Source organism: Sprattus sprattus (assembly GCF_963457725.1).
Source record: "Sprattus sprattus genome assembly, chromosome: 4".
Lineage (NCBI taxonomy): Eukaryota > Metazoa > Chordata > Actinopteri > Clupeiformes > Clupeidae > Sprattus > Sprattus sprattus.
The window spans coordinates 26504420-26529003 of NC_137923.1; the positions used below are offsets into that span (position 1 = coordinate 26504420).

At 43.1% G+C, this 24584-nt stretch overlaps 1 protein-coding gene across 2 annotated transcripts in view; it reads left to right on the top strand.

The window, feature by feature from the left end:
* Nucleotides 1–24584, top strand: part of ankrd12 (ankyrin repeat domain 12) — a 55011-nt gene that overhangs the window by 8241 nt on the left and 22186 nt on the right. For both annotated transcript variants that reach the window (XM_080836686.1, XM_080836687.1), the window contains exon 2: nt 22636–22749. In XM_080836686.1, coding sequence (XP_080692812.1) covers nt 22690–22749 — 60 coding nt within the window. In that variant the 5' untranslated portion in view covers nt 22636–22689. The remainder of the gene's footprint in view (nt 1–22635; nt 22750–24584) is intronic.

Genomic DNA, 24584 nt, shown 5'->3' on the forward strand with positions numbered 1-24584 from the left:
CCTTGTTGTTGTAGGAAGTCACCTGTAGATGAGCTTGATCATTCACAAGATTCAAGTACAGAAGTTGCAGTGCCTAGTCAGCTTTTTTGTGGACCCTGGCTTGTAAGACTAGGTGGATCTGAGTGTTTAAGAGATCACACAGTGAGGGATGTTTGGTAAGGTTTTGGATGCCTTGTCCCCAGGGGTGTGATGTCATCATCAGTCGCCGTCTAGTGTGATGTGGAGAAAGCCATGTCCCACAAACAAGCTGACTTGCCACTGCTGAACTTGAATCTGGTGAGTGTTAAGTTTTTACAGGTCTCAGGTCCAGGAGTGCAGAGTCAGCTAAAGCTGAGCGGCTCCGTTTCTCTACCAAAGAGTTACTCTGACTACTTGCAAATGTAACGTATTGTAAATAGCATTCATCCAGTATGTCTGTACTGCTTATATGTCTCCTAAGCCAAAGCCACTTGCGGTATGTAAAGACATTACTTCTTCCATCAGTATGTGCACTTCCTGGATATAGGACCCTTGACCTTGGCGTTGTAGGCAGCTTCCTCTACAGGGTTAACATTGGTTTCATGTAGGGCCAATAGTTTTCCGCGATAACGGAAAACGGATGGAATTCGCGGAATGGACCATTTTTAAATGGAATGGACCATTTTTAAAACGGAATTGCAACATTTCAAACGGAAACATCATTTTGTGCATCGAAATCACCCAAAAATCCATGTATTTCACCCTGTAAGACTGAATTTCTTTCAAATAAACACAACAAAGATCGCAACGATGAACAAACATTAATTGAAGAACAAAAGCAGTCAGCAGTCAGTCAGAAATTTCACGTCTGCACTGAACTCTGCTCCGGCCACGCCCCCAACGGTTGACACACACACCGTGCTACAGCCACATTCAGTCACATTAATTTGCTTGTTTTCCCAATCGCATTCAAAACAAAAAATGTTAAGTCTTCTGTTCTGTTGGTGGCTGGCAAACAACAATCTAAGAAGGGCACATATTATTCACTCATTTTAAGACATCAATCTACCTCAGGGTGAACAAAATGAGCTGAAACGGAAAAAAAACGGAATTCACCAAAAGTGGAACGGAAAATGCATTTTTTTGAAACGAAAAACTATTGGCCCTATTCATGTATCCTCTAGTTCTAGGCCAGACGAAAAACGAATGTTAATCTCGCGCAAGTTCTGCTGCTTAATGTACACCCTTTTGTTATACTATGGTAAACTTGTTGCAGCTTACAGGCTAACCTAAATGGGGCTAATGTAGCATTATCTACTGATATCTACTGGTTTGGTGTAAACAGGGTCGTGTTAAGAACTCTGATAAGCCAGTCCTGCTTCGAGTCAGTGGACACCTGGCATTAACAGCCTTAGTCTTTCAAGATTGAGGTCATGCTTGGCGTAATTACATTTTACGGATCTGCCAATGTGCGTACGTGTGGTGTGTGTGTGTGTGTGTGTGTGTGTGTGTGTGTGTGTGTGTGTGTGTGTGTGTGTGTGTCGGGCAGAGAAGCTTGAATAGAACAGTGTAGAAGTAAATCAGTCTGGTATTGTCTCAATACAACAGGTCAGACTGATATTGTGTGTTTATTTTTCACGTCCTCATAGGGGTATGTTTAAATTTATTGTTGATGGTTTTATGAGGGTAGACTATTGATTGATCATGGTAACTCTAAGGTTTAGGGCTGTAACAATATTGGATCGAACCGAGAAATCGCGACACTCTGGGCCACGAACCTGCATCGCGATGCGAGGAGGCAGAACCGCGACATGCCCTCAAAAAGTTTGCTTCGCTAGTAAAGGCGGCTGCTTGCTTCAGCGTTGGGGTTAATTGTTGCGCAAAATGTACTCAGTGCAGTTCATGCTCCCAAAGGTTGCGCGTGTTGTCATGAGCCTGCCATTTGCTTGGCAGATAGAAAGCTGTTTCCCTAACAGAAAGTCTGAAGCTTGAAGTTCTTTTCAAACCTTTGCTTGGGTAGCACTGCTTAACTGAGCAGACATGCAGACTACATTTTAGTAATCTCATCACGTAACATTCGTTTTCTAAAAACAATCACATAGTATTGCATGTTTTACTGTGGTAGAAAATACGTTAGCTTAATGCTAACGTATATGGGAAATCCTATAGAGACCGCGCTAGGTATTAGCATCAATTAATTCACGTTAATGTTTTTGTATGAGCCTGACATTTGCTATGCAGATAGATAACAGGTTCCGAAGTTTGTTGAATGTTTTTCAACAGCATTGCTTTGAGTAATAAAAACCTCAATATTTGGTTATAAATTGTTTCTTCATTTTTTTTATAGCACATACTTATTCTAATGTGAATTAGAAAATATATTTTAAAAATCGCGAGGTAAAAAAAAAATATATATATCGTGGGGTGTATCGAACCGTGGGTCAAGAATCGTGATACGAATCGAATCGTGATGTAGGTGTATCGTTACAGCCCTACTAAGGTTGCTACTGCCTGAAGTAGTAAGATGAAGGCCTGGACCAAATGAGATTTTGCCCTGGACCAAATGAGATTTTGCCCTGGACCAGTGATGGGCGAGCTACTTGATATGTGAAGTGAGCTAAGCTACAAGCTACTCTACAATAAATTCAGCTTCACTACACAGAAGCTACCCCTCATGAAAATGTAGCAAGCTAAGTTACAAAAACCTGTCAAAAGTAGCTTGCTACATTAGTAGCTACTTTTCAGTTAAACAAGCCAAGTCAATGCATTTTTAGTGATCAACATAACTGTCAGTCAGATATAGGCTAAAATATGCTTAGATTTATAATTGAACAATAGCCCAAAATGTATTTATCCTCCTGAGACCTGGATTGTCATTTATTGAACAATAGCCAAATGCACAAAAAACAAATGTAAATCAGAGAACATTTTGAGCTAGTTACACAAGAATGCCTTTTGAAATTGTAAATAAAATAAATACAGTAAGTAAATACAAAACAAGACATGAGTTACAAATTAAAATGACATGAGATTACAAAATAACTTTGCTAAGAACTCATTTTAAGTAACATAGATTGAAAAGGGCAATAGCTCCAAAAGGCAAAGTGAAAATAACAGTCTTCTACATAAGAGTTGGTATGAGGTTAGAGTGTGTATGCATAGCCTGCACAGATTGTGGGAGGTCAGCTACTCGGAACTGTTAATAGAGTCCACACTATTAAAGATGCGACAATTTGTGTAAACACTTCAAACACAGCACTCAATGTGAAATGTCACTTTAAACGGTCACTCAGTAATAAACCAACACAGGGAACTCATGTCCACAGTGAAACTGAACAGTCCGGGCAGTAAGCTCCACGATCTGGCTGTGCAGGGTAATAATGTGCGTAAGGCAGGTGGGTGTACGACAGTCAGAGCAGGGACCAACAGGCGGTGTCTTTAGAAGCAGTAGAGCGCAGGTCCACCGTTAGCGTGTGTGTTGTCCGCCCTTTGCTGCTGGTAACCTGTGGCTTAAAAGTACTCCACTCGCATGGTTAGCTAATGACTAGCGGAGATTTTCCCTGCCTTACAGCTGCAGCTAGTTTGCCTGCATACGCAATTAACTAGCACCCGGCTATTGTTTACCTTACTATGTTCAGTGGGCCACGGTATTAGTGCTCCCCTAAGACCCTAATTCCCGGGCGTGTTGGTTCCTCCCCCATTGAATGTCACCCCGTCACACACATAAACATCCTGTCTTCTTAATTTGTGTGTGTTTGATGGCTGCAGGGAAGCGAAATGTGCAGGAGAAAATAGCTTTCGAGGACGCTACTTCGCTACTTGATCAATAAAAGAGCTTAGCTACTGAAAAGTTACTTGGTTTTATAAATAGCGACGCTACCGCCAAGCTACTGGCAAATGTAGTTAAGCTAGTAGCGTTGCTACAAGTAGCGACGCTACTGCCCATCACTGCCCTGGACTAAATTGGATTTAAGACTTATGGTGCAAAATGCAGGATTATGCCTGTGCAGGACCAGGTCTGAACTGAGCAGCTACATCACTGTTCAGAAGTTTGGGATCACTTAGAAATGTTCTTGTTTTCCATGACGTGCACCAGATAAGTTTGAATAGGAAATATAGCAGTTCATAGAAAATATAGTAAAGGTTAGAAAGAACGATTTTTAATTAATATAATAATTTTGTCCTTCAGTATTTACTTTCGTCAAAAGTCCATCAAAAAACTGGAATTTCTAAAAAGTGAGCTTTTCAAACGTAGCATAGACTGAGCCCGGTGCTCAGATTCTAAGAAATATCTGATGTACTTATACGCTCATTCGTGTCCTCGTATCAGACTCCCAGTGAGCATAAAGGTCAGGGCTGGGTCAAACAGTGCTCTCATTGGGGACAGGACCTGTGTGATCAGTGCTGCTGTTTCAGCCTCCTCAGGCCATGCTGTACTCCGGCCATAGGCCAGATTTGCACCATAGTGGTAACAATTGATGTCCTCTCTAGGACAGTGATTGGATGCCGGGATCAACCTAAAAATATGCAGTTTGGTGAAAATATGAAACTATTGTTGGCTTTGATTTTTCTCCCAAGACAGGCCTTCTCAGAAGGTAAAGAGTCTGTTACCGTTGGTTACCGAAGGCAGTCAGCAGCATGCTGATGGAGGTGTGGTGGCTTGACAATGGCTGTCAAATGTCCCTGCTGGATGTGTTTGTTGTGTCCAGTGCCATACGTCAGGGTTCCTGGTCTATTTTGGTTGTGAATGCAGTGCTAGTTAGCATTAGGATTAGCATGTCTGAGTCACTCGGAGGCCCAAAGACTCCCCGTAGAAACTCCACCAAGGGTTCTGTCCGAAAGCTAGCGCTTGTGGTCAGCTGAGGTGTCTTACTTCTCTCCTTCCTCTTTTCAACTCCCTTAACCTCAGTGTGCTTGTAGGGGGGCATATGACAGTCACACTTTCCTCATGTTTGCCTCTGTTAAACCGTGTTTTCACTTTGATTCAGTGAATATGTGGCGTCCCCTATGCTGGAGATGGACAGAAGTGCTCTTTCTGCGCCCGGGCTTGAAACTGACTTTGGGGAGTCCCCACAGGAACCTCTCCTGGGGGCTCAAAGCAGTGAGGTTAACTATAGGTTACACACACACTCACACACACACACACACACACACACACACACACACACCAGGGCTTGACACTAACTTTTTGGCTTAGGAGCACTGTGCTCCTAACCCAGAAAAATTGGGAGCACCAGCAAATATCTAGGCGCACCACTATAAAAAGTTGGCCAAACCAAGTAATACTACTATTGATCAATGTTAACAACCTGGAATAACATGTTTGAACAGATTATAAAAGGAAAGAAGGCATGACCTTGCTTAGTCCTACATTGATAGGTGGAAAAGAATTGCATGGTATTTTAGGTGCTTTAGATGGTAGGGGAAGCAGGGCAAATCACACTATGTGTTATAACCAAATTCTTTTATATTAAGAAAAAACAACAACGTTCAGTCAGTTAGACAGAGAAGAGATGCTGAACTCCGGTCTCCTGGCTCTACGGCCAGCTCTGAACTACTTCCTTACGAATGAGGGGGGCTTGTGAGAGCATATCAGCAGTGTTGTGAACGTTCACACCTCTCATGAACTAGTTCAAAGTTCAGTTCAAGTAAATATGAATCTTTCACGTTCATAGTTCACCATTTAAATTCTGAACTGGTTCAGCATCTCTTTTCTGTCTAATTAACTGACTGAACGTTGTTGTTTTTGCGCTGCTTCCCCTACCATCTAAATCACCTTAAATACCATGTGTTTGTTATAGTTTAGCTTGCTCATAATTGTTACGAGCACTGTCACTTAGTCACTTCATTTTTTTTTTTTAATTGCTAATTTTCCAGGAGGACATAGTTTGCACAGAAAGGTACGATTTTTACTGTCTAAAACTTTCTTAGATACACAGCCCTCTTGTACCATTTAAATAATGAATTATACAGGGAACTAACGGTAAGAATGCAAACCTCTTAAGCAATGATATGCGACTGGCTTAATCTAAGATATACAAGAGCATGTACACTAAATGAATGACCACTCAAAAGTTAGCAAAGGTAAACCCTGTAACACAAGTATTTGTACATAAGCAGTTTATGCTAAGCGAGTTCACGAACAGTAGCCTAACATCATGCTAGATTAATTAAGTGACGGTGCTCGTAACAATTATGAGCAAGCTAAACTATAAAAAACATAATGACAAGGTAGGCTACAAAGTCAAACTTACGTATAGGCTACATGGACGCACATAACATCAACAAAGTGCAACGTTCAATTATGTGAAAATATTTCCGAAGTTAACTGCCACTCCATCTAAATAAGCCGTGAAGAGAAATCAAAACACTATCACATGACCAACGCAATATCCAAATATGGTCATTTACCTAAACATGCTCTGTCTTCTTGGCAACTAAACAAATAATTACTATGGCCTTTTTAACAGGTACTGAGCAATCGATTTAGACAGCGTCTTTCCTCAGTAGAAGAAAAACATTCCTGCTTATTTCTATAGGCGCACGCGTGCGACCATGATTTCAAATCAAGTCGCACGGCCAAAATTCCAGTTGCATGTGCGACCAGATCAGTCGACTGTCAAGCCCTCCACACACACACTCACACACACTCACTCACACACACTCACACACACTCACACACACTCACACACACTCACACACACTCACACACACTCACACACACTCACACACACTCACACACACTCACACACACTCACACACACTCACACACACTCACTCACACACACTCACACACACTCACACACACTCACACACACTCACACACACTCACACACACTCACACACACTCACACACACTCACACACACTCACACACACTCACACACACTCACACACACTCACACACACTCACACACACTCACACACACTCACACACACTCACACACACTCACACACACACTCACACACACTCACACACACACACTCACACACACACTCACACACACACTCACACACACACTCACACACACACTCACACACACACTCACACACACACTCACACACACACTCACTCTCACACTCACTCTCACACTCTCTCACACTCTCACACACTCTCACACACTCTCTCACACACACACTCTCTCACACACACAGATGTTAACTACCAGCATTAAAGGTGTCTGTGTATGTGGTCTCCGCTAGGCCTGGGCTCTCTAAATAGTCCCACACTGCAGTGCCAACACTAAGCGGTCCCGAGGGACACGGGCGCAACTAGCATAACAATCAGCACCATTTCTCTTCATCTGCTTGTGTTTGTCTCACCCAGTCACACACGCACGCACGCACGCACGCACGCACGCACGCACGCACGCACGCACGCACGCACGCACGCACGCGAGTGTCTTTCTTTCCTGTTATTCTCAGTCACACACATGCCATATACACAGTGTACACACACACACAATACATATATGCACAGCAAAACAGGCACATACATACATACATGCATGCGCTCACACCTAAACTAAACAGCTGTTTTCCCCGTTTGTTTGGAGAACTAGGAGTTCCTTCAGATGTGTCCCCAATTTTTAGTGTTTTTTTTTTTTTGTGGTGAGTTGAGTTGCCTTCCTGAGTTGTGTTTCTGAACCTGATCAGGCTGCTTTGTCTGTAGGTTGGCTTGTGATGATGAAGGTGTGTTCAGGATTAGTGTTTTATTTCTGGTCCCTTAGTTTGTCCAGGTGCAGCAGGGATGCACTGATGGTTTGTGTTGTTCTGCTTGATTCCTGCCTCGGATGAGGATACTGCTTAGATGGAGTGGTCTTCTTAGGATTTGTTAAGTGTTGTCCCAATTTTAGGAGCGACTTGTGCACTTTTTGTCAACAGGCCCAAGATACACTATTGAGTTGATCAATGTATTGACATTGTGTGAGCAAATATCCACCAATAGACAAGCTTATTTACTATACTGACTGAAGGGATGTCCTTAAGAATTTGTTAGAGGAGGCCCTTTGTTTTGCTCAGTGGAGAAGCTGGGCTTTGGTATCCAAGACTACCATTGGTCTGGAACCTGACCTCCTAGGTTGGGTCCTTGTTCGTGTAGCTGAAGCTGAAGCTGGAGCTCTTGCTCAGAAGCAGAAGTGGGAGATCTCTGGTCATGTCCGGGGCTTTTAGTGAGTCTCAGGGAATTTCCCTTGCTGGCATAGAGTTTTGGTCTGCAGTTAGCATGTTAGATGCCTAAAAGTCTTGCAGAAACCTTCGCAAACTTTTGGCAACTTGAACATGCTCCTCATTTCAGAGCACCATTGAACATGACCAGAGAACCTGAACATGGCCCTAAGCTCGACTCTGTGTTTGGACTTGATGATGGTGATGACCTGGACCCATCCTTTGTGTGTGTGTGTGTGTGTGTGTGTGTGTGTGTGTGTGTGTGTGTGTGTGTGTGTGTGTGTGTGTGTGTGTGTGCATCCCTCAGCTTTGTGTGTGTGTGGCCCCTCGACTGCCCAGCCGAGCAGAGCCAGGCTCTCCCTGTTTTGCTATGGCTCTTGAGGTTTTATCTATTGTGATCTAGTGCTCGACAGGGTTGCAGCTAATATTTGTTCTTCAGATATTGACAACAGCAAGGTTCTGAAACTGGAATGAAATTTCTTGTCTTAATGTCTGGGTTTTGAGGACCATCCATGCCTTTGAATGTTTTAGCTTGGTGGAGACGCTAGGGCTTGGCCTAGTGGTCTTGCCTATACGTGACAGTGTAGTGAACCTAAACCTTGCTCTGTGTGCCCTTGTGTGTGCCCGTGTGTGTTGTCTTTCTTTCTCTCTGTGTGCCTGTATGTCTCCACTGTTATGTCTCTCTGATTCTTGTAGCGCTCTCTCTCCTTCTTGTAGCGCTCTCTCTCCTGCTTGTAGTGCTCTCTCTCTCTTCTAGTACCGCTCTCTCTCTTGCTCCTTCTTATAGCTATCTCTCTGTCTCTTTTTCTCTGTGGGTTCCTTCATGCGAAACGGTTGCAGTGTGTGGTGGCACAGTTGATTGCCATGTGTTCGTCTGAGTGTCTCAGTAGGCACTGTGTGTGACCGACACACACTCACACTCTACTCGTAACATACACACACACACACACACTCACTCTCCTCGTAACACACCCACACACACACACACACACACTCACACTCACACTCTACTCGTAACACACCCGCACACACACACACACTTACACTCTACTCGTAACACACGCACACAAACACACACACACTCACACTCTACTTGTAACACACACACACACACACACACACACACAAAATCACACTCTACTCGTAACACACACACACGCACACACACACACACACACACACACACACACACACACTAGGGCTGAACGATTTGGGAAAATAATCTATTTGCGATTTTCCCCCAAAATATTGCGATTTTGTTTTCGAACAAAACGTACTGAATGATTTAAATATGACCAACACAATATAGGATACCTTTAGTGTAAAATATTCTTTCCCACATTTTACAAATTTTTATTTAACTGCTCATTACAGAAACAAATCGGTGGCTTTGCCACTGTGCATTTAAGTAATTTAAAAGTCAAGTATAAACACAAGGCATGCACTTTTTAAAGTGGCCTTATGCGGTAGCCTAATTGTACTTCAGGGTTAGGATAAGCAGTTTTACCTTAAAATAACAGCTTTGAAAAAATTGGGGCGCTACAATGACTTTTAATATGGAGAATCGCCTCCGTGCCATTGCCATACCAGGGTCCGTTGGCAAATTACTGTGTTATGCAAGTGTGCCTGAAGCTGCCCGGTTTTTACTGTCTGCCGAACTAGTAAGTAGCTTAATTGCCGTCTTGTGTTGCACTTGCTTGATGTTTGACTGTGTTAGGACAGTTGTTGACTAACTAGTTTGTCATAGTGTCAAAGTAAGCACATTCCAAGAGATTTCGCTAGTTTGAGCCACTAGCATCTCGTTAGCGATTAGCAATTGATCCGTGATGCTGCTTTAATCACTGTGTGCAATTTTTTTAATATTTTTTTTACACCACGTTGTAATCGCGGACGTTGCGGTTAGAAAATGACGTTTTACCATATCGCGATTTAATCACAAATGCAATTAATCATTCAGCCCTAACACACACACACAAACACACACGCTCGACTGGAGTTATTTGTGTGTATATTGGTGGACAGCACCCAAGCCAAATGTGGCCAGTCCTCCTCTATGACTAGTAGGGCTGTAACGATATTGGATCGAACCGAGAAATCGCGACACTCTGGGCCACGAACCTGCATCGCGATGCGAGGAGGCAGAACCGCGACATGCCCTCAAAAAGTTTGGTTCGCTAGTAAAGGCGGCTGCTTGCTTCAGCGTTGGGGTTAATTGTTGCGCAAAATGTACTCAGTGCAGTTCATGCTCCCAAAGGTTGCGCGTGTTGTCATGAGCCTGCCATTTGCTTGGCAGATAGAAAGCTGTTTCCCTAACAGAAAGTCTGAAGCTTGAAGTTCTTTTCAAACCTTTGCTTGGGTAGCACTGCTAAACTGAGCAGACATGCAGACTACATTTGAGTAATCTCATCACGTAACATTCGTTTTCTAAAAACAAGCACATAGTATTGCATGTTTTACTGTGGTAGAAAATACGTTAGCTTAATGCTAACGTATATGGGAAATCCTATAGCGACCGCGCTAGGTATTAGCATCAATTAATTCACGTTAATGTTTTTGTATGAGCCTGACATTTGCTCTGCAGATAGATAACAGGTTCCGAAGTTTGTTGAATGTTTTTCAACAGCATTGCTTTGAGTAATAAAAACCTCAATATTTGGTTATAAATTGTTTCTTCATTTTTTGTATAGCTCATACTTATTCTAATGTGAAAATATAATTTAAAAATTGCGAGGTAAAAAAATTAAAATTATAATAATAATATCGTGGGGTGTATCGAACCGTGGGTCAAGAATCGTGATACGAATCGAATCGTGAGGTAGGTGTATCGTTACAGCCCTAATGACTAGACTAAACACGTCAGTGAAGCCATCGCACCTGACCTGAGGTTGCTGTGAACCATTAGTCTGTACTGCAGGGAGACGCATGCAAAAATGCTGTTGCTCTTATCAGACACACACACACACAGACATTTCAGTGCTACTCATTTTAATCTTTATTGACCATGATACTTAATTTCCTCTGTGTGTTTGTGTATTTGTGCCAGACTGATGTGAGTAGCAGCAGTTGTGGATGTTTTCCGTTGCAGTTATGAAGATCACCACCACCGCCCTACCAAATTACTAAACTACAACTGTGTGCGTTCATGCGCACTGGCCCTATGATGAGTGAAATAAGGACTACACAGGGGATATGCTCGAGCCATCTCACTGGTGTGTGTGTGTGTGTGTGTGTGTGTGTCTGTGTGTGTGTGTGTGTGTGTGTGTGTGTGTGTGTGTGTGTGTGTGTGTGTGAGTGAGAGAGAGAGAGTGTGCGTGTACATCAGTTCCTCCTTGACACTCTGACATCTGGTGTCTGTAGTGTGTATTCATAGCGGCTGAAGCTCTCTTGAACCATGAAGCATATCCAGCTCCATTAGTAGTTCAGTAAGACTGTGTTTAATCTGTGCAGGACCTGACGTCACGGACTCTGCTTGCAGGATTGTAGGAAAGGAAGTTGTTGCGTGTGAGTGAATGAGATGGTGTGTGTGTGTTAAGCTGGTCTGTTCACAGCGGTGGGTCATACTAAGTTCATCACTCTTTCGCTCTGGAATTTGTGTGTGTGTGTGTACACGTACATGGGGGTGTGTGTTTGTTGGTGGGCGTAAATCGTTAAGCAGGAGTCGGTTATGTTTGAGGAAATTTGAATGCAAGTATGTAACAATTTATGAATCCCTTTGTGTGCGTGTGCACCTTCCTGTGACAGAGGGAGGGAAAACTGTAAGAAGAGTGAATTACTTTGTGGTTTGTGTGTGTCAAGGAGTGAAATGTGTGAGTGTGCTGATTAATGAAACTCACACTTTCTGAGTCACACACAAGCATGCATTCCACATTGGTCACACACTCCCTCTCTCTCACACACACACACACACACACACACACACTTCCTCCTTGTGATTTGTTGTGCATGTGCTGGAAGCATAGCGAGATATCACCACGATGTGTGTGTGTGTGTGTGTGTGTGTGTGTGTGTGTGTGTGTGTGTGTGTGTGAGTGAAAGTAGAATACTTAATGCAGGGAGAATGAACCCAGACCTGTGAGGGTTTCATTCCCGCACACCCGTACACACACACACACACACACACACACACACACACACACACACACACACACACACACACACACACACACACACACACACACACACACACACATACATACATACAGCCGCGGAAAAAATTAAGAGACCACTTCAAAATTATCAGTTTCTCTGGATTTACTATTTATTGGTAAGTAAAATGTACATTATAGTTTTATTCTATAACCTACTGGCAACATTCCTACCAAATTTCAAATAAAAATATTGTCATTTAGATCATTTATTTGCAGAAAAATGACAACTGGTCAAAATAGCAAAAAAGATGCAGTGTCTTCAGATCTCGAATAATGCAAAGAAAACAAGCTCATATTCATTTTTAAACTACACAATACTAATGCTTTAACTTAGGAAGAGTTCAGAAATCAATATTTGGTGGAATAACCTTGATTTAAAATCACAACTTTCATGTGTCTTGGCATGCTCTCCACCAGTCTTTCACATTGCCGTTGGGTGACTTTATGCTACTCCTGGCGCAAGAATTCAAGCAGCTCGGCTTCTTTTCATGGCTTGTGACCATCCATCTTCCTCTTGATCACATTTTAGAGTTTTTTTTATGGGATTCAGGTCTCGAAATTGGGCTGGCCATGACAGGGTCCTGATCTGGTGATACTCCATCCACACCTTTACTGGCCTGGCTGTGTGGCATGGAGCATTGCCCTGCTGGAAAAAACACTTCTCAGAGTTGGGGAACATTGTCAGAGCAAAAGGAAGCAAGTTTTTCTTCCGGGACAACGTTGTACTTTGCCTGGCTGAGGTTTGTAAAAGACCATAAGGATTGAACCAAAGCCGACTGGAGGGTCTCCTAGTTCGTCTTCTCTGATGAGTCCAATTTCACAGTAGGTGCAAGACTCTGTGGCTTGTAGGCCTCTCCAGGTCTCCGTCTAACCATCAGACGACCATGTGTTGGGCAAAGCTGAAAATTGGACTCATCAGAGAAGACGAACTAGGAGACCTTCCAGTCCGCTTTGGTTCAATCCTTATGGTCTTTTACAAACCTCAGCCAGGCAAAGTACAACGTTGTCCCAGAAGAAAAACTTGCTTCCTTTTGCTCTGACAATGTTCCCCAACTCTGAGAAGTGTTTTTTCCAGCAGGGCAATGCTCCATGCCACACAGTTAAAGCATTAGTATTGTGTAGTTTAAAAATGAATATGAGCTTGTTTTCTTTGCATTATTCGAGATCTGAAGACACTGCATCTTTTTTGCTATTTTGACCAATTGTCATTTTTCTGCAAATAAATGATCTAAATGACAATATTTTTATTTGAAATGTGGTAGGAATGTTGCCAGTAGGTTATAGAATAAAACTAAAATGTACATTTTACTTTAACACATACCAATAAATAGTAAAACCAGAGAAACTGATAATTTTGAAGTGGTCTCTTAATTTTTTCCGCGGCTGTATATATATATATATATATATATATATATATATATATATATATATATATATACTCTATATATTACACGCATACAGATGCATACACACATTTCCATACACACACACACACGCATACTTTCCATAGCAATGGCGTCTCTATCCTAGCTTAGGAATTTTCTCTTTTCCTTAGTATAAGTTTTGCAAGTTGACTCCTTAGTTAGAAACCTTTAGTACTAATTTAAGTTAAAATGCTTAATGGGCTGGATTCTCAACATGGGCTTTGGATCCTATAGTATAAGTGATACATTTTTTACTGTAAATTGCTCTCTGCTCATTGTTATTTTGTGTAGGTGAAGAGGATGAATCAAGACGGGTGGTTGGTCTTCTTCTTTTCTGCCTTTCTGATACCCACCCCCACCCATGTTGAAGGGTGCATTGTTCCTCATGGCGTGGAGCTGCTCGTTAACCTAGATCGGGAGAAGCAGCATATGATGTGCTTTTTAGAAATGCTGCATCTCATTCTCTTTCACCCATCACATGCTTCCTCCCTCTCTCTCTCGTCCATTCTAAAATGTCTCACTAATCCTGCATCTGCATGTTATGCAGTTCTCATAGTGTCTGTGTGTATGTGTGTGAGTGAGTGTGTGTGTTTTTGACAGGGAGCAGTGGTTGGCAGTGGCTGCAGCATATGCTTTGCTTGTTTTATCAGGGTTATGTTCAGTGAGTTTTCAAACCTGCCCTGTAATTTAGTTGTGTGTGAATCTATGCTATGGGAACAACCCACTGACCTCTCGGACACACACAGAGGCATGCGAGAGACATTGATTTACACACACAGACTTACAGACTCATCCATCAGAGTTCTTGGCCTTTTAAAATATGGAATACCTCAACACACTCACACTGAGAGTATTAGTGTAACTGGAGCAGAGTCTCACAGGCCCGTTCTGTCAGAATGTTCTGACGGTGTCCCTGGACTGTTGTCAAAGTGGGCCGGTTCTCCACTGCTCTGTTCCCAGACTATCTGCCGGTCCACCACTAGCACTCTAATGCACCAGTGCTCTGGTCTTGAACTGGTCCCCCACACAATAATGCAGTCTTAAACTGGTCCTGGATGTGCTAGTGCCCTGGTCTTAAACTGGTCTTTGAGGCACCAGTTCTTTAGTCTTAAATGGATCCTGAACAAGCAAGTGTACTGGTGTTTAACTTGCAGAGGACCAGTGCTCTGATCAGGTCCTCATCGGTAGTCTTCACTCGAATGGTAACATTGGCATGTCCTTGTCCAGTGCCACTGGCCTGCACTCGGAGCCTTGCAAATGACCTGTGTGAGTGTGCTTGCTTTTAATATTTTCCTTGTTTCAGAATCTACTACCAATACTGCCTCTTCTTAGATGGCCAGGCTAAAGGCGTTATGCAATCCGTGTGTGTGTGTGTGTGTGTGTGTGTGTGTGTGTGTGTGTGTATGTGTGTGAGTCTCACTGGGAGCTCCATGTTGCGGAGAGGGATTACTGTCTACATGCGAACACACTGAGTTGTTGTTTTTTCCCCCAGTTGTATGATTTAAACAGACAGTTCTGGGGCGGCAAGCAGGTTTTAAGCTGTGTGTGTGTCTGTGTGTGTGTGTGTGTGTGTGTGTGTGTGTGATGGTGTGCGTGAGACTGTCTCACACACAATTTTTGTCCTGCTGCTTCACACACAGAGAGGGGGAGGGGTAAGAGAAGGAAACAGACAAGGGAGAGGTAGCGGGACGGAGGAAGGGAGAGGTAGTGAGTGAGAGAGAGAGAGAGGGAAAGGGAGGGATTGGTAGTAAGTGAAAGAGAGAGGGAGGAAGAGAGAGAGGGGGGGGGATGGGGGCGAGGTAGTGAGTGAAAGACAGAGGGAAAGAGGGGGGGAATGGGAGAGAGGGAGAGAGCGGGGGTAATGGGAGAGAGGGAGAGAGAGAGGGGGGAATGGGAGAGAGGGAGGGAGGGAGGGAGGAAGAGGGGGGAATGGGAAAGCGGGGGATAATAGCTGGGCTTTTACTTCTTTGTTGCCTCAGCCATGGAACTAGGATTCTGATTGGCAGTCTCAGGGCAGTGGGTGTGGTTAAATGATACTGGTTGTGTGTGTGTGTGTGTGTGTGTGTGTGTGTGTGTGTGTGTTAAGGCATGCATGTCCCTCTTGATGAGTTTCGATTTAGATACTGGTTTTAAAATGACACACATAATCCAAGTGCAAAGGGCACACAAATAATCCACAATATCAGACATGATGTATATAACATACAAACACATAATCCACATGTTGACAGGTGGCATTGTATGTTTTTTACGTACATACACACACACACACACACACAAGATCACACAGAGGACACATGATCCATGTTCCATGTTTCTAACACATTTAGTAAGCACATGGCCTGTGCGTGCGCGTATGATCGGGGCAGAGACTGAAATGGAGAAGGAGGGAGGGCAAGAGAAAAGGGGAGAGAGTGTAGAATGAGAGGGGACAGAGACAGGGGACAGACAGAGAGACAGACAGACAGAGAGACAGACAGACAGAGAGACAGACAGACGCTATGCTAAGCCCATCTGTACGTGGCTCTGCAGTCTGTGTAATCAGGTTTCTTCTCATCTTAGGCTGTTTGCGATATACACGATGTGTGTGAGCGCATCTGTCTGTCAGTCTGTGCATGTCCACTTGCGTGTGTGTGTGTGTGTGTGTATGTATGATCAAGACAGGGCAGTGAGGTGCGTGCATGCGTGCTTGCTTGCTTGCTTATGTTAATGATCGAGACAGGGAAGAGAGGTGTGAGTATTTGTGTGTGTGATTGAGACAGGGCAGAGAAATGTGTGTGTGTGCCAGCATTTGTCAAACTCGGGCAACCTGTGTCTCTAGTTCCATGTAGAAGGACAACACACACACACACACACACACCCACTCTCATAGTAACACTCATGTACAACCAGTGATTGTGCTGGCTCTCTGATAGTGTGGCACACACACACGCTCACACACCTACATGCCAACTGACGCAGTGGTAGAGAGGTTTCTTGCAGAATGCCATGGCAACGGTTGCTCAGGCAGAGGCTCTCTCTGAGCAAGGGCGTGTGTTTGTGTGTGTGCAGGGGAGAAAACGCGTGTCAGGTAGGGATGCACCGATCCGATATTTGTATCGGTACCGATATTGAAGACATTTCTAGATCGGGTATCGGTGACGATTAATACAATGTTTATCTATATAGGTAGTGTATTATGAGTGCACGTTGCTATTAGTAGCGATTAGCATGCTAAGCAGAGATTTAGTTATGTCCTGATGTTGATTCGCTGTAATAGAGACGGGTTCATCCTGTTAAGATTTCGACTGGATGAGCTTTGAATGAGATTCATGTTGCCTTGTGTAATGTCCACAATTATATGTATCGAGTAATATTAGTTGTGTAATTGTTATCGTGTAGCAATAACAGTGCAGTGCAGTGCTAATTAGTCCCCATTCTCATTGCAGACACACACATATGTAGGATCACATGCATCGTCATGTAATGGAAATTGATGAATGCACATTAAAGGGAGATAAAGAATACTGCTTTGGTAATCGTGGGTCTTTTAACAGACTAGAACCAGCAAATACATTAACAGGTCACCATGCTGAGCCTCTACAATGTAACGTAAAAGTTGACGCTAGTGGATATATGATTGCTAACTAATATGAACACTAGCGCTAGTTAGAACGTACATTATTTGTGATAATTTTTAGCCTATGTTATAAATTGATAGTGATGAATAGACATGAGCAAATGAGCATAAAATGCTCCAAGATCTCATGTCATGCACTCCTCATTTCTCCCTCTCGCACGTGTGGTCACACACATACACACAGTAACCATAGTTTCGCGCTGTTTTTTTAATATCGGTATCGGATCGGTATCGGCCGATACTAAACCTCAGATATCGGTATCGGTATCGGAGGTGAAAAAAGCGGATCGGTGCATCCCTAGTGTCAGGCTGTGTATGTGAAAAGGGGTGTATTGAGTGTGAGTCTGTGTGCATGTGTACGAGCCTGTTGTGGCAATGTTGGGTTATCTGTGTCGAAGTTGACCAGCGGCCCTTTTTATGGTGTTGGCGAGCAGTATTCTTCTATGGTGAAGCTGTACAGTAGTGGTGATGTTGGGAGGCACTGAGTGCTTAGGCCATGTTGGCCATTTCTCAAACACTTAAGTAACTACAGTCACGCTTTCCCCACTCATCCTTGATCACTCACTCTCTCTCTCTCTCTCTCTCTATCGCTCTCTTTCTCTCTCTCTATCTGGAACAGTCACTTGTTCTTTCTTCTCATTTTGTTTGAAGGTGTGTGTGTGTGTGTGTGTGTGTGTGTGTGTGTGTCAGTGTCAGTGTGTGATGCCAGCTGGGCTATTTGTAATCAGATTAGACATTAGTGATATTTTGTCCTCGCCAGGCACACTTACCTTCGGTCACATTTTTCACATTGCCATCCATTAAACTGTGTGTGTGTCATAGAAAGCCTTACTCTCGCAAAGGCATGCAAAGCATATAGGCACATGAACACCACCACACAAGTGAAGTGTGTGTGTGTGTGTGTGTGTTGTGTTTACACACATACTCACACAATACACACACATACTAGAGGACCTTTTCCAACACACACAGAGAGCCAGCCTTCAAAGTGCCATCCCACCCTAAATCAGCATCAGTGTTATTTAGCAGCATGTGTACGTGGAGGTTTGTCCTAACTCAGTCCATGTAAACATATTTGCTTCCTGTGTGTCTGGTGGAGTACAGCGTCATCAGGAAGGGACAACAGCTCATAATAGCATTGAAGATCAGGAGGTTGTGAGAAGCAGTGTGGAGCCGAGGATGCCGTAAAGCACAAGGCATGCCAGGACACCAGACAAAAACATGGCTTTAGGAGCCATTGGTTTCTAAACCCCACATAACCAGGAGCCAAATCACAGTTTTAGGAGCAAAAACAATGACACCTTCTCCAGTGTGTAGTAAAGAAAAAATATGCCCTCTCCTGCACCGTTTCTGGTTCGAGCACTGTTTGTGTTGAGCACCGTTTGGTCTGTTTCTGTGTTGAGCCTCGTTTAGTCTCTGCCTCCTTATGTATGGGGGATATTACCTACAATATACAAAGATATTTTTGTGGCAACAATATCAGTAAGATAATAAATTACATAAAATGTCTTGCATGTTGCAGAAATAAGAAACAAACATCATATTGCAAAATAAATTGTTGCATCGTCATGCCTGCTTTAGAATGAAAGAAGAAAAAAGTTAAGTTCTTGAATTGACTCTAAATGGTTGTTGTCTTAAAATCACCACAGGTTTAAACTAACCTCAGGTCCAACCATACAATAGACACATGGGGTGGTCAATCTGTGAATGTGACGTGGACGGTGCTAGGTTAGCTGTAGTAGACCTAAACATAGTTAACTAGATAAGCTCACTATTACCTACCTTAGGACATGTTTCGTATGTTGTTGACTTTGTCATCTGTCAAACTTTCGTCAACCGGGGAAATGGTAACCTTGACTTTTGTCTTTTACTTCTTTTGGGAGAGATGAAAGATGACATGGGCAACATGCTGCTCTGCTTCGTCTTTGTAGGTACAACTGAAATATTTCATAAACGACAGGGTCGTTTGAACCCTCTCACATCATGACGTCAGCATAAACTAGCTGAAGGAAATGTGTTTACCTGGGGGAAGGAAGCCACTGCACCTAAGGAGGCCTAGACAAATTCTATTGTGACCGATTACAAAAAAAAAACAATTTGAAATGAAATGATACGACATTCTGCCCCTTGGATGTAAACAAAACCTATAGAAATGTATATGAGGCTCCAAATTTGAGTGTAATGATGTTGGCTCTTCCGACAGGATTAGTCTTGCTCATCATGTTTACTGTGACTACTCTTCTCCTCCACTGACGCAGCCTATTCAAGAGGCCATTGAAAGACATGCACAATTAACACTGAAGGACTGTGGGTAGGCGTAGGTTCAGGGATGCCCGTTGGGTAGGTGATGTAAGCTGGCTAAACATTCAGATTCGGTTGGAGGTTTAGTGAAGGTTCAAACATAGTGCATTCATATTTGCCATGTCTGATAGTCTGATGACGGACCTGCATCCATATGATTGTGAACTGCCATGACATACGTAGATCTGTACCGAGAAGTTTCTAAACTTTCATTGGAACATGCATGACTTTGCTTAGTGTTGCTGTGGGACTAAGGGTGCAGTCCTCCGGTACAAATGTTCTGGCATGCAGCACAGGCTCAAGTACCATCACATTATGTTATGGTAGTTGCCTAGCATCACATTGCATGTTCCACTGTGATGATATCTGGTTTGTGGTTGTATTACCACCACATTATGGTGGTGCAGCGGTTAGTGTTGCAGTGGCTAACGTTGCCGCCCTCTTAGCGGTCGACCCGGGTTTGTTTCCCAGGCCACTGCAGGATGCCTATGTACATTACTCCGGATTAAAGAGTCTGCTTAATACCTCTAATATAATGCCTCAGTGCATTCTCTCTCCTAGTTGTAATGCTGTAAGAATGTGTACACCTTTTCTCCCTGGTATATTATGTTAAATTGAATCTGCCCAACAAATTGTGTTATGTAGCTTCGTGGTGTGTCGCATTGTGTTTCGTCATGATGTAGCGTGTCTTCTCCTGCAGTGATGCTAATGCGAGAACTTGTAGACTTCCCTTCCTTGTTAGATTACGCTAACAACATCCGCTTCGGCGATGTGACGACACCTAGACCCCGCTGCCTCAATATGTCCTATTGTGTTGCATTACGTTGAAGATCATCTTCTTGCAGTGTAGCACATGCTTTAATGACGTAATCACTGTGAAGGCATTGTGCTGTTGTGTGATGAAATGTAAGATCATATCATGTTGTGTTATGTTATGTGATGTTGCAGTCCATCTTATGTGGTGCTGCTGATTCAGACTTCTCAGTCAGTCTGCCTTTTCTCCTCTCCATCCCTCTGTTTTCTCTGTCTCTTTTCTTTATCTCTATCATCATATCTCTGTCCCTCTGTCTCCTCTCCTTTCTGTCTCTCCATCCCCTCATCTCTCTGTATGCTGTGTGCTGGGCTCTTTCATCTTCCCTGATGGTCAGACAGCACACAGACCCTGCTTTTCTCTCAGGCAGGCCTTTGGGCACCTCTGGGTCCTCACTATGCAGACAGTCAGCAGCTGAACTGCACATCAACATTTTAGTGTATGTATTTATCCCAAGTGACTAAAAAAATCCATATATAAATATATTTACAAAAGCAGTAATAGCGACGAAATCAAAACTGATTTCTGAAAAGAGGAGTCTGCAGGTGTGACTGGAAGGTAGAAGGAAGAGGTCATCATGCATTCAAAATCTTAATTTGATAACAGATCTGAAAAGATCCAATCCAACAGGCCTACTGGAAGATATCGGCATTATCCGTTAGTGTTGAACAAGCAGAATAAAAACATTACACAGAAGCTTTTCCATGGTCCATCGACTCAAATGGCAATAATATTAGAGGCCTTATGCTGGCCGCATTTTTGTGTCTCTGCCTCTGTAGGAGTAGAAGTGGCACAATGTCGGCCAGGGGACGGCTGGCGAAACCCAGAGCTGTAACTACGCAGTTTCGTAAAGGCGGTTTGAGGCCGGCTCCGTGGCCGATTCAGCCACCATACCTGATGGCGGCCTTGTGTGGTTCAAAATGGTGTAGAAACTATATTTCATATCCTGAGGATGGCCATCCACACACACACACACACACACACACATCGACACACTCAAACTTGCAAATCACCAGTAAAGCCTGACTGTGACCATTACTGGAACATTCTGGAACCATCCAATTTAAGTCTAACTGTTGATGTGGGCAGACTGGGCACACACGCACACACACGTATCTTTTTTGTTTCCTGTCTGCAAGGAAACATTGAATCCTGTGATGTCATGGTGATGTCAGTCTTCTGTCATCATCCTCTGATCATATTAATCCACACACACGCTGACATTCTTCATGTACTACTTGGCTGACTAACAGAATTTCCCAGTGCCTAGTAATGAGAACCATAGTAAATGTGAGCCTGGTCACCATTTCCTGTGTGTGTGTGTGTGTGTGTGTGTGTGTGTGTGCGTGCACCACTTGCTAAAGGAACATGACGACGCATGGTGAAGATGCAGACGGTGACTTCCCAGCTGTAATTGGCTTTTTTTACTCATCTTTACGCTTATTGGTTTATTTGTGTCTTTAGTGGAAACACATAATGCTGTGGGGGTGTGTGTGTGTGTGTGTGTGTGTGTGTGTGTGTGTGTGTGTGTGTGTGTGTTAGGGTGTGTGTGGGATCTGTTGTGTCTGTCACTAACTGAAGAAGAGCCACGGAGCCTTTAATGTGGTGTGTGTGCGCCCATGTGTGTGAAGGAGGGTGTGTGTTGATGTCAAATACATCTGGGTATGATTTAAAGGGAGAATTATGTTGACTAGTGTTTTGGTTTTTCTGGAATAGGTGTGTGTGTGTGTGTGTGTGGGGGGGGCTCTTAGTCTTCGCATTACTTGTTTAGTTCTGCTCTCCCATTCACTCTCTGCTGTAGGTTTTAGTGTTTGGAATATCAGTAATCTGTGACAAAATTGACCTAATTTGAATGTTCTTTTGTTCTCTGTGGTGTGTGTGTGTCTGTGTCTGCGTAGAAGACTCCTTTTCAACCATACGAGTCTATCAAGGTGTAGATGCAGAGAGTGGACACTTTTAAATCATCTGAGTCTAAGAAACAACTTGAATCACGTGACTGTATCTTGTAGTTTAAATACTATATCTGTGTGAAGCAATTTCTGGATGCTTGAAGGACGCTTGTTCGTTGAAGGTGTGTGTTAGTGAATGAAGATTTTTTTGTTTAACACCTGTGCGTGTGTAGAAGGTGGTGTAATGTTTACACTTTCGAAAGTGTGTGTGTGTAGCACTTTTTTTGACCCCTGTGTGTGTGTGTGTGTGTGTGTTTCAGGTGCAGCATGCTTCCTGCTGGCCCTAGCTGGCGTAGCCAGAGAGCGTCAGCACCATGGCCAAGCCGGGCTCAGACAGAGACGGAGCTATGGTGGAGAAACAAGCAGGGAAGAAGGTGAGACGGCGCACTGTCTTCATCACTATCTTCATCTTCATCACCACTGTCTTCATCACTGTCTTCTTTTCCATCATCACTGTCTTCTTCACTATCTTCATCTTCATCACCACTGCCTTAATCAGTGTCTTCTTCTCCATCATCACTGTCTTCTTCACTATCTTCATCACCACTGTCTTCATCACTGTCTTCTTCCCCATCCTCACTGTCTTCATCACTATCTTCATCTTCATCACCACTGTCTTCATCACTGTCTTCTTCTCCATCATCACTGTCTTCTTCACTATCTTCATCACCACTGCCTTAATCACTGTCTTCTTCTCCATCATCACTGTCTTCTTCACTATCTTCATCATAACTTTTACATTATCAACATCGTTGTTTTCTTATTCATTATCATCATTATAATCAACATTATCGTCATTATTGCACAATACTATCAATTGTGTCTAGCTAACCAGTGATGCGAAAGTTAATTGTAGTTACACCGCCTTCAAAATACTAGCAGCAATGTCTGATTTTAGTCCCAGAATACTCACATTATTGTCTCAACATCGTCTAAACAATAGTCCCATCCCGTACAATACGAAAGGCCCTCTCTAGTGCCAGTGTTTTGGTCTATTGTAGAAACATGGCAGACTTCTTGGACAATAACATGCTTCCTATGTAGATACGAAGGGCTTATTCTAGGCTAATGAAAACACAATTTTGAGTACTAAAGTCCATCTCTGCTAACCGATCACCTTAAGTCCTGTGCCTTTAGTTTGTCTTGGTTACTTTTCCCTTTTTAACGGGGTGTTGCACTTAATCAAGGTATAATCAGCAGAACCACCCTCTCCAAAATGGACCCCTTTCAGCAACCTAACCTCACGTTACTATGGTTACACCATGCTAGGTGAAATTCATTTTTTAGAAGGACAAACCGAGCTGAAGTGTTCAATATGAGCCAGCCATACAAGCCGAGACTGATAGGGAATATATTTTATAAGAAGTTTTTCTTCAAGGATTTTGGAATGAATATATAATTAAAGCTCAAAGCCATTTTGTGTGTGTGTGTGTTGGGGGGTGGGGGGTAGCAAACCTGAAGATGAGAAACGAGACTAGGAGATAATAGTGATCCTTAATTTCTTTAGATGGGTTTATGACATGACCTTTGGCCACGGAGAAGGAAAAAGTAAACAAACCAAGGATGCCTGTTTCCTGCTCTCATGGAGTCAAAGGCTGATGTGCCCTTTGATTTTAGGAGGCCATGTCTGTTGTATAGTACTGTTTCAGGCCATAGATTTGCTTTTGAGTTAGACCTCTTAAACCGTTAGGAAGTTTATACAAACCGAGCTCCCTTTTCCTGTTGTAGTAGCCTCTCTGCTTAAACTACTAGGTACTGACCGTCTACTGCCTGCTTGGGTGTGTCATCTAAGCGTGACCGCCGCTGAGCGGAGGCGGCATTTAGTGTTTGTCAAAGTTGAGGGTTTTTTTTTGGTCTTTTTATTTTTTGTTCAGTGTTTTTCTTTGCACATTTTAGGTCTTTGATATCATATGCTTAGACTTCACCAACCCACATGAAACTTCACCAATCTTGATGACATTTTCTATGCCCATTCATTATGGCATTTGAAAGTTATTTACCCAATTACATACAAATCAGCCAGAATATGTCACTACAACATGTTTTCCTCTGTTCCTCTGGCATGGTCTGGTATATCTTCAAAGTTCACTTTGTCTGCAAATCCTTACGTAAAATTTACAAAAATCAAATGGTCCTCTCTCACCAGCTAAGGCAGTCAATCATTCAACGCTTCACTACTTGTGGCTATATTTCAACTGTTTATTATTAT